Source organism: Orycteropus afer, unplaced genomic scaffold (genome assembly GCF_000298275.1).
Source record: "Orycteropus afer afer isolate SDZICR_OR568_19922 unplaced genomic scaffold, OryAfe1.0 scaffold00300, whole genome shotgun sequence".
NCBI classification, from domain to species: domain Eukaryota; kingdom Metazoa; phylum Chordata; class Mammalia; order Tubulidentata; family Orycteropodidae; genus Orycteropus; species Orycteropus afer.
This window is the reverse complement of record NW_006921887.1, coordinates 3,797,343-3,808,955: the sequence shown is the minus strand read 5'-3', so window position 1 is coordinate 3,808,955 and position 11,613 is coordinate 3,797,343. Positions and strand designations below refer to the sequence as shown.

Below are 11,613 nucleotides of genomic sequence, written 5' to 3'. Positions count from 1 at the left end.
CAATCCTACTTCCGTAGTGATACTGCCTCGGAAACCCAAGGAGGGGTCGCTATGAGTCGGGGCCGACTCGACGGCACATAACAACAACAACAACAACTGCCCACCCAGCTTTGAATAGTCAATAGAATGATTCATGGATCTCCTCATATCAGCAGGATATTTTTCATTATAGCAGAAGAATAAATTAGAAGCCCTGAAAGGTTTGGTTAGGGAGGATCACAAACAAAATCTGTTATCTTCAGAGATGAGTCATGTTCCCAAAACATTGATTTGTGGCAGTGCGCAGAATATTAACACTCAGGGAAGCACACCTTAGCCTTGACATCCAGAGTTTTGTTACTTTCTATACTTGGTTTTGGTAGAAGGGATGATTTTTTCCAAGCCCTCTCTATTGTAGCCAGAAATGGAATTCTGTATATACTGATAATTTTTAATAAAATTGCCTGAGATTAATGATATTCAGATACAAGAAATGCTTTTTGAGTAGGAAACAATATCTGTTACTGATTTACAGTAGCATACTGCCTAAATAGAAATAATTGCAAATGAATTATGCTACCACATAGACCACAAACTCTGGCAGTTTAATAATTTGACAAGTTTTGCAATGTCAGTTAAATATTTCATTAAACTTTATTTTTTTTTTTCTTTTTTGGTTATGTTTTATTTCTGTTTTTTCCTTCACCCAAGTTAATATGTGTCTATCCTCTAGTTAGTGGTTTTCTTTACTCACCCCTGGTAACCATCAAAGAATATTTCTTTTTTTGTAAAATTAATTTTTGAAGTGAATTCAGAATTAAATTATTTTTAGGTAAAATATTATCAGTTGTGCATAAGACTTTTAATTTAGCCATAAAATATTAAATTTAGGCCTAATTGTTATCAGAATTAAACTAAAGTATAAATTTGGAATAGGTTCCATTCATAATTTTTATAAAATGTCTGAAATTTGTTGATGATAGGCAAGTGTTGTTTTTTTTTTTTCAATAAATTTCTCATGTTTTGCTATATCAGTATATTTATGATTCTTTCTGTATAGATAGAAATAGTCCTATAAAGTATTTGCTTTATTGTACTTAGAGTTTTAAATGAAATAATTGTTTTATTATAATAACAATTGTTTATTACTTAGAGGTAGGTTGGTTACTAAATAAATGTTCATACTGAAAAATAATATATATTAAAATTTTAATGTATGTATTGGAAGTATCAAGATGAGTGCACTAACAACTGTTATACAAAAAAGTTCAATAGGATTTTTATTAATAATTAATATTTGGTATATTATTTAGGTGTATTGACATACAGCAGAGCAACGAGGTAGAGAGAACACAAGCACTTCGATTAGTCAGAAAGGTATGCTATATGTGTGAGAGTAAATGCAAATATATGGTTTTTATGTTCAATGTTTTACATTTTTGGGTTACAGTGTTTTGTGAAAACTTTTTATTAGAATTTAAAAGACTAAATTCGTATTAAACATTTTTATTTTGTTAAAAGTTATAGAAGTTAAATAGGTGATTTAACTTTGAGGTAAGCACAAATTTTGGGGTAATTTTTCTGTGTTTGGGTGTACCTAGGATAACATTTCTTATAAAATGTCCATGGTAAAGACTTTCTTCCTTTTTGTAGACATGTAAATATTGCTTTGATAAGTTATTTAACAAAGAGCTGTTACTTACTCTCACCCTGATTTTCCCTTAATTGTATGCATGGAGTTAATACTATTAAATGGATGTTTCAAATAGTTATAAGTTTGTTGTTTTGAAGATGAATTCATAGGCAGTAGCAATAAACACTTTAGGCTATTGCTCAGAAGAAAAGGTCACAGTCTAAATTGGACAAAAGAGGACGTTGAGGCCTATATATAATGTTTTTCATGAGGGGACTTTAAGCAATGCCTTTTGGTTATTTAGTGTGATGCCTTAATTGCAGTAGAAACTGAGAATAAATTTAAGTAAGACAAGTAGCATTTTTCATCAACATTCATGAGAATCATGAACTGTATATGTGTTTTAATGTAAAATGTCTAAAATTATTTAAAAGTTTAATTTTTTAGCTCTTCTCCTTCACCTTTCAATTCAACTCATGTTTCAAAACGATGTATTGTTGAGTTTGTGTATTAACAAGGGTCCCCCTTTTTGCTTTTTCTCCAGTTGTCTAGCTTGTGCGTATTAATAATACCCACATGTAGAAACAGTAAAAGGATGAGTTAGATCTTAAAAGAAGTTTGCAAATCTAGTAAAACTGATATTGGAGATAGGAAAATTTTCTTACAGATAAGAAGTTATATCAAGACCATGATACAGCTTTCAAATTTAAATTAAAAAACTAGAATTATAGTTTTTGCTTATTTATACAGTCCTTTCTGAGGGAGATGAGAATTTAAGAGATGAGAACAAAACTTGTTTCTAAAGAATCTAGAATAACATTTTGGCCTTAGAAACCTCTTTCTGTGCTTAAAAAGTACTGCATTTTTGTTTAATAATTTTTTTTTTAAATTTAAAAACAGCTTTTGTTTCGGTTATATCTGTTAGTATTTATCATATTAAGAATTAAAAGTGAGAAATAAAAATAATTATTGCTATATTAAAAATAACAATAAATCCATTACAGATAAATATAAAATAACAATTTTTAAAAAAATAACTATTTTCTAAAAAGAAAATTAGCAAAGAATTAATGAAAAGTGGCGTTGTTTCAGTTTGTAGAAAGCTCTTTAATGTTTCTCTTGCTAGAAAACAGCTGGACTGTCATACTTGCTTCTGCATTCAGTCTTTTGTGAGATCTCTAATTGAGCCTCTTGAAAACATATATATATAAATAAAAAAGACAAATAATGTCTTTCAGTTATTATGAAAATGGTGTTAACTTTGAGCCTCTGAAAATTTTCTTAGGGTTCCTCAGAGTTTCCTGGGCCACAACTTTGGTATTACCACCTTAGAAATTGGGAAGAAAAACAACCACAGACGGATTCAAACAGAATTAAATTCTACTTCTTGAATTATTTAATAAATATTTCATTTTAATTTTGTAAAGTTTTTTGTGCAGGTTAAAATTTCACTGATAATATCTCTCAGTGAAAGTAAACAGACCTTTGAAAACTGTCTGATGCCACCATAACAGAACGGCATCATAGGCTTTTGTCCCGTGAGGTGCAGAGTCACCAGAGGCACATAGCATTTGTGAATCCCAGAGCAGGAGAATTGCTCTTGTGTATGGGAGGATGACTGATGGGGAGAGTTGTGGTACAAGGGGACTCCGTGATTTTGTTAAAGGGAAAACACATTTTGATGTGTGAACAGTGGCCTCACATTTCTTTTTTCCAGAAACATCTTGACAACTGAAATGGTAGAAATTAATGTTAAATATTCTAATTGCTAGGTCACTGTTTTTTGTATGTGTTTAAAACGTTTTAAATTTTTCTCTAAACGTTTTAATCTATTTTAAAAGGAAAGCACAAATATTTGTTGCTTTAAGATAACTTGCTCTAGGAGTAATTAAAGAATATTCATGTTACTTTTCTTTCTGTTTTTCCCATCTCATATATATGGTAGACTTTTTTCTCCCCCAGTATCTTTCCGATTCTTTTTCTTTTTTCTTTTTTTCTCTGTTTCACTTCAATCCAGGTAATCTTTTCTGTTTTTTTCTCATTTTCCAGTGTAATTTTCTCACTGGTTCAGCTGTTGCTACTCCAATCTTTATATTCTGTGTACTCTAAATTCTACTTGTTGCCCACCTAATTTATTTAAGCCATCTTTTTCTTCATATATCATTTCTTTAATTATATAACAAAGGACTAACAATTCACAGAATTTTTACAATTGCAAAGAATTAATTTGATAAAATCACTTGGCCTTTATACAGCTGGGATGTGGCAAAAACAGAGCTGGAACCCAGTTCTCCAGGTTTCCAAACCTGCACTGACTCACAAGTCCTCTTAGTATTAAGTACAGCCTGCCTAGTTTGGCATACAGAGTCCACTTTTGGTCTAACCAACTATATTTGCTTCACCTGTATTATTGTGCCACCTTGTTACACTCAGTACTCATCGCCACTACCATGGTTGTTACTTCCTTCTTACTCTTTTCATTTTGTTGCACTTCTTTGCACACCATGCTTATGTGGCTTGCTCAGCTCAAAGTTTACATATTCACCATGAAGAACTCTGAAACTTTTATATTAATCCCACGAATGTATTACCTGTTCATGATCTTTATTTTGTTTCATATATGTATGGCCTGTTGTGCTAAAAATGATGACTAAACTTTTTCTATTTTAGTATAACTACATTTTATGATTTTTATTCATTGATCTATGAGAAAAGCTTTCTGTGATTTATACAGAATTCAAGAGTTTCTTTGCATCGATTTCCCTGGAAAATTAGAAGAGTGATTTGGTTTGTAAATATTTAACTTTTATGTGTCCTGTCAATAATCCACATGTTGAGTTTATTAAGTACACGTTAATAGGTATTGCACATTATTAATTATAGTGAAACCTGTGAGAACCAGAAGTTTATGGGACTGCCTTTTTCTTCCAGGTCTCCCAAATTTTCTGCCTTTGACAGGATACAGTCTTACCCCTTTCTGTTGCTTCTTTCAGTGGAAAATATTTTTGTTTTCCCTCTCTGACAGGTTTCCACTTTGTACAAGTCCTGGCTTTTGTAGGTTTTATGTATGTTGATCCTTCAAAATGTCCATATGAAGCACAGATTAAAATTGGTAGCTGGATCTTATAAATACTCTTAAGTGTTAAGTACCCCAGTCTCAGCAAAATAGTTTTAAAAAATACATTATGAAATAAATAACTTTTTTTCTAATTCCTCCCTGTTGCAGATGATTACTGTGAATGCTTCCTTATTTCCTAGCTCTGTGGCCAACTCATTAATAGCAGTTGGAAATGATGGACTTCAGGAAAGAGACAGAATGGTTCGAGCCTGCATTGCCATTATCTGTGAACTAGGTCAGAATTTTCTTGAAGTAATAAACATATATTATTTTAAAGAGAATATTTAACATTTCTTAAAGCCTTTATTACATGAATTCTTTAGTTGTTGGTACAAAGATATGAAAAATTAGGACAGTCCTGATAGGGAAACATTAATTTCTGTACATTTTAAAGTTATTCTAATCATGACATTTTGACTAAAAATTATTCAAATTCTAGTAATTAAATTGAAATCTCTTAAAATCTCAATCTCAGAAATTAATCACACTATATCTTGATGTGGGTTAAAAACAAAAAAGAACAATCAACAATACATAAAAACTGAGTTCTAAATACAAGAGCACTGAAAAGTAAAAATGGGAAAAAAAGAAAACTGAGCAGAGTGAAAAACACAAATGAATGTTTGTTGATAATTGGAAGGAAAAGAGTTCTGACTTATTAAAGTAACTCACACAGGAATTTCAGCCTGTATAGATTTCACTGTAAAGAGCCAAAAAACACAAAGTACCAGGACAAATAAGGGGAAAAAATCTAACCAACATGATTGATAATAACATACATACAGATCAATAGGACAAACAGGTAATTCCAAAAGAAATACATGAGCACTCAACATATCTGAAAAGTACAACCTCACTTATAAATAAATATAATTTAAATTTTAAGACAATATTTTTTCTCACCAAAAGTAGAAATAATATAGATTACATTCCCTCTTGATATAAATAAACATAAATTATTTTTAAAAAAATGTTTACAGAAAGAAAAATGGAACCAAACTGTACATTGAGGATTTTAAATGCTGTTCACAATACATTTTGATAAGACAAAGTCAGAAATGTGATTTAGAAAATAATAACAATTTAACTAAATGTCAGTGTATGTCATCCCTAAAAGCTATGCTCAGAGTTATTCTTGTCTTAAAATGCTTTTATAATGAGGCACAAAATAATGAAAATAGGAGAATTAACCATCTAGCTTAAGAAATAGAAAAAAAACCATCATTTTCAAGAGAAGGAGGAAAGCGGTAAAGTTATGAGCCTTAATGAGTTAGAAATGAAGTAGATTGTAAATGTAAGCTATGTTGATTGATGAAAAAATCAAAGAAATACAGAAATCTTTTAAAAATGAAAATGTCAGAAAAATTAAAGATTAATATAGAAATGAGGTAAGAGATTTTTAATTTATAATTTACATGTATATGAAAAGTGTCATTGAAATAAGCGGTTTTTCAGAGAAAAATTTAATTTCCAGTTGACTTGAAAGTAGAAAACTAGATAAATTAAAAGCTGTAGCAGTAATTCAAAACATTGATGAAATCATCGCCCCTGAAAAGACTCATGCAGGTAATTTTGTCTTAAAAAAGAAAAAAGTTTCAAGGAATAGGTAAGCCATGTAGAATTATCTGTTGTAGAGTGTTAAAAAGATAGAAACTTACTGATTTTTTAAATGAAATTAGCATTTTTGTATATACACATATCCACATAAACATACAAAATTTTCAAAATTAGAAGACTACTTTATTAACAGAATATTTATCTGAAACCAACAGTTACTCTTAATAGTGAATCTCTATGTATACTATATCTCCTTGACTCTTAATCAGAATTGTTTGAGAACTTTTAGCCAGATTAGTAAAATAAAGTAATAAATGAAGTTTACATATTGGAAAGGAGACAGATTTACTTTGTGGGTTATATCTTTTATCTAGAAAACTGAATTAAATGAAAAACAATAATATTTCAGTATAATGAAAATAGAGATTTGACACATTTATTTTATGTTTCAGCAGTAATCAGTAAATACAAAGGAAAAAATTGATACTATTTCCAAAGTAGGGAAAATAAACTATATACAGCAAATAGGAACTCTGGTGATGTAGTGCCGAAGGCATTTGTCTGCTAACCAGGAGGATGGTGGTTCAAACCCACCAGCCATTCCTTGGAAGGAAGGTTGGGCAATCTACTTCCGTAGTGATATTGCCTTGGAAATCCAAGGAGGGGTCGCTGTGAGTCGGATCTGACTCCACGGCAGTGGGTTTGGTTTTAGTTTTATACAGCAAATAAATAAAAAATGTGTATGATTTGTGTATGTTTGTGGTGGTATTTTTGAATTTTCAAATTGATTGTCTTAAAGGCAAAATTTATCTGTGAGTGTAGAAATAGTGTGATGGAGGGAAACTTCATTGACCATTGGAAAGTGATGTACCTTGATGGGGGTATTCGTTACAGGAATTTAGACATTGTTCAAAAACTGATTGTACATTAAGATCTATACATTTTACTGTTTATAATTATACTTCAATTTATAAAAAATAGAAGAAACCTAATTCTGAACTTCGGCTATAAGAATAAACAGGAAAGAACCAACCATGAAAACATTTTTGTAGAAGAATAAATAGAGGGGACAGGGAAGATATTTTTAGATTATATGTGTGTGTGTTTGTGTGTGTGTGTATTAAGAGACAAAAAAATCTAGAGTTGCAGATTAAGATGGCTTAGTGTATCAAAAATTAGTTCAGGAAGCATGCTGGGATTATTGATTAAACATTTTAAAAGAAAATGGAGTTTATGAGCTTAAACCACACTCGGTTTCCTAACACATTGAAATCAGAAATGTAAATTATGCACTCATTTAAAACACAGACACATATGCACACAAAGAAAATGTGTGATAGAGTAAGAGAAGAGTTTTAAACTTAAAGTTAATGATAAAGTGTGTGTTTGTGTGTGTATCATAATAAAGAAAAATGAAATATTCCATTTTAGACAAAATTTTAAGTTACAAATCAGATAAAAGATATGAAAGAGATAAAGGGCTAATAATTGCCATAAATAGCTCCCTACAATTGATAAGAATAACCATTTCAGTAAAATATGGACAAAGCATATAAAAATATAATTCAGATACAATAAAAAAAAAATCAAGATTTGGGGAAGGGCTCAATGACTTCTTATTAGATTTTATCCATGTACCCTGTTAAATGGCATTAACTAGAAAATTTTTCAAGTCAGAAAGGAAATTGAGTTTTAAAGCAAAAGCCCGTATTTCCGATGACTTCTTACTAATTTCCCCCAATATAATATATTAAGTTTTCTCTCTTTTATTTTAGCACTTCAGAATCCAGAGGTGGTGGCCCTTCGAGGTGGACTAAATACAATCTTAAAAAATGTGATTGATTGCCAATTAAGTCGAATAAATGAGGCCCTCATTACTACAATTTTGCACCTTCTTAATCATCCAAAGACCCGGCAATATGTGAGAGCTGATGTAGAATTAGAGGTAGGAACTTGATATTCTTTTCAGCTTTAAAATATGATTTTAAATACGTAGTTTTACTTCAAAAATTTAAAATTAATAGATACAGCACAGCATTAATTATCAAACTTAAATTAACCAAGACTGGTATATTCCTAGTCATAGAACTCCAAATTCATTCAGTTTGGAGTAAATTGACATATCTTCAAGAATATGTCATCAGTCTGTAAAGTTAGGTTTATTTTTGTTTTATATATAAAAAAAATTGCTAAGCAAACTAGAGTACAATAAGGTTACATAATACATTTCCCTATTTTAGGAAGGCTGTTTTTAAGGAATCAGTACACTAATTGTGTGTTAATGGATCCTTTTAATTATACACTATTTATTCATTAGGCTAAAATTTTCTAAAGTTGGAAGCACTTCATTAGCAATTATAATTACTTGATATACTAAAAAACAATAGAATGCATATCTTTTGAAAATACAATTTAAATTCTTTCATTAACTCACACAATGCTTTTATAGTGAGTCTAAAATTCGCAGAATTTGAAAGACTAAACTTAGAGACCTTCTGAAGGCTAAATTTGATGCATTGAACACCAGTAACTGAAGACCAGACATGTTGTAGCGTAACATCAAGGGCATAATATATGAAGAAAGCAAAAGGTCATTAGAAAGAAAAGACCAAAAATGGATGTCAGAAGAGACTCTGAAATTTGCTCCTGAATTGAGAGTAGTTGGCATAATGGCTAAGGCATTTGACTGCTAACCAGAAGGCTGGTGGTTCAAACCCACCAGCCACTCCTCAGAAGGAAGATTGAGCAATCTACTTCCCTAGAGATGCCACCTTGGAAACCGAAAGAGGAGTCGCTGTGAGTCAGATGCAACTTGGCAGTGAGTTTGGTTTTGGAAAGCAAATGGGAGAAATAATGAAATAAAAGCTGAATAAAAGATTTCAAAAGACAGCTGGAGAGGATAAAGTATTATAATAAAATGTGCAAAGATCTGAAATTAAAAATCCAAAAGAGAAGAACACGCTCAATATTTATCAAATAGAAAGAACTGAAGACAAAATTCAGACCTTCACTTGAAATATCGAATGATTCTATGGGCAAAATATTGAATGATGCAGGGAGCATTAAAAGAAGATGGAAGGAGAATAGTCACTGTACCGAAAAGAACTGGTTGATGTTCAACAGTCTCAGGAGGTAGCATGTGATCAAGAACCAATGGCTTCAGGAATTGAAAGAATAATCCCCATTGAAATGTTTCAACGCTGAAAGCCAAGATGTTTGGAAAATAGCTGTCTGGCCAGCCCACTGGAAGAGATTGATATTTGTGCCCATTCCAAAGAAAGGTGATCCAACAGAGTACAGAAATTACTGAACATTATTACTAATATCACACACAAGTAAAATTTTGCTGACAGTGGTTCAAAAACTGTTGCAGCAATATGTCGACAGAAAACTGCCAGAAATTCAAGATGATTGAGGAGAGATCATGTAACTAGGGATATCATTTCTGATGTCAGTTGGCTGTTGGCTGAAAAAAAAGAATACCAGAAGGATGTTTACCTGTGTTTTATTGACTATGCAAAGGCATTCAACTGTGTAGATCATAACTAATTATAGATAACATTATGAAGAATGAGAATTCTAAAACACTTAATTGTGTTCGTGTGAAACCTGTACATAGACCAAGAGAAATTCATTCAGACAGAACAAGGGGATACTGCATGGTTTAAAATCAGGAAAAGTTTGTATCCTTTCACCATACTTACTCAATCTGTATGCTGAACAGATAATCTGAGAAGCTGGAGTATATGAAGAAGAATGTGGCATCAGGATTGGAGGAAAACTCATTAACAGCCTACATTATGCAGATGATGCAGTCTTACTTGCTGAAAGTGAAGATGACTTGAAGCACTTACTGAGGAAGATCAAAGACTACAGCTTTCAGTATGGATTATACCTCAGCATAAGGAAAACAACCATCCTCACAAATAAGCAATATGATTTCATTTTACTTGGATCTGCAATCAGTGCCCACAAAAGATGCAGTCAGGAAGTCACAGGAGGTATTTCACTGGGCAAATCTGCAAAAGACCTCTTTAAAATGTTGAAGAACAAAGATGTCACTTGGAAGGCTAAGGTTTGCCTGCCTACACCATGATATTTTCAGTCGCCTCATATGCATGTAGAAGGTGACAGTGCATAAGGAAGACTAAAATAGAATTCATGCATTTGAATTGTGTTGGAGAAGAATATTGAATATACTGTGGACTGCCAGAAGAACAGTCACATCTGTTTTGGAAAAAGTACGGCACATATGCTGCTTAGAAGTGACCTTCAATTAGCAGTCTCTGATACTTGGTCATGTTATCAGGAGGGACCAGTCCTTGGAGAAGCATATCGAGCTTGGGAAAATGGAAGGTCAGTGAAAAAGAAGATGACCTTCATTAAGATGGATCGACACAGTGATTGCAATAATGGGCTCAAGCATAGCAAGGATTGTGAGGATATGCAAGATTGGGCAGTTTTGTTGTATTGTACGTAGGGTCATTATGAGTTGGATCAGACTTGACATCACCTAACAACAACAACGGAAGTTATAAACTAATGAAAATCACTCATCTTTATGAAAGTTTCGTCAGCGTGAGGTTGGAACAGAGTTAGTTATCACATTGTATTATCTTAGTTTATTTTTGTGAATGTTGACATCTCTTGCATATGACATTAAGGGTAAGTTTAAATGAAGGATATCTTTGTGGGTTTTTTTTTTTTTTTTTGTAAAAAATTTTGCAAAATATAAAAGTTTTATTCTCTAATTTGTCTTTTTAAATTATTTTATGAAATCTGTCTTAAATACTATATTTTATTTTATCAATGGAACTAGAAACATTTGAGGTGATAAAATTGGCATTAGCCTGTAGCATTTAACAAAATTAAGTAAACTAGTGTCCTTAATTAATGATTTCAAATGGTAATCATGGGAGTTCTAGGGAATAAACACTTTTTTTTTTAAATGTATATTTAATGGTGTATGTTTAGCTTCATTTATTTTTCTTTACTGAATAGAAAAAAATATGATTTTAGAATTGGAGAGATAATTGCAGTAAAAGAAGAAACATAATATAAAGATTCTTTTTCTTTGTTCCTGTATAATTCTGTGGCAAATTATTAAAGGGTTTATATAAATGAAAAAAATTCTCAAAGATTATGGTAGACTTTTTTAAGTATACCAGTATCTTTTATCGTTTTCTTGAAAACCACAGACATTGTTTTTTTTATCCCCCTCTCTTAATGATATCCTCAGAATAGCATAGAGATTGAGAGTGTAGACTTTGGGCTCTACAGATCTTGGTTGGTTGGTTGCTCTACAGCCTATTAGCTTTTTTGGACA

At 31.5% G+C, this 11,613-nt stretch overlaps 1 protein-coding gene across 1 annotated transcript in view; it reads left to right on the top strand.

Annotated features, from left to right (window-relative positions):
- The window catches only part of LOC122151101 (rapamycin-insensitive companion of mTOR-like), a 137,640-nt gene extending 129,396 nt beyond the window's left edge, over nucleotides 1-8,244 (top strand). Inside the window, exons 7-9 of the mRNA XM_042782398.1 lie at nucleotides 1,293-1,356; nucleotides 4,839-4,965; nucleotides 8,063-8,244. Coding sequence (XP_042638332.1) covers nucleotides 1,293-1,356; nucleotides 4,839-4,965; nucleotides 8,063-8,244 — 373 coding nt within the window. The remainder of the gene's footprint in view (nucleotides 1-1,292; nucleotides 1,357-4,838; nucleotides 4,966-8,062) is intronic.
- Nucleotides 8,245-11,613: the final 3,369 nt, after the last annotated feature.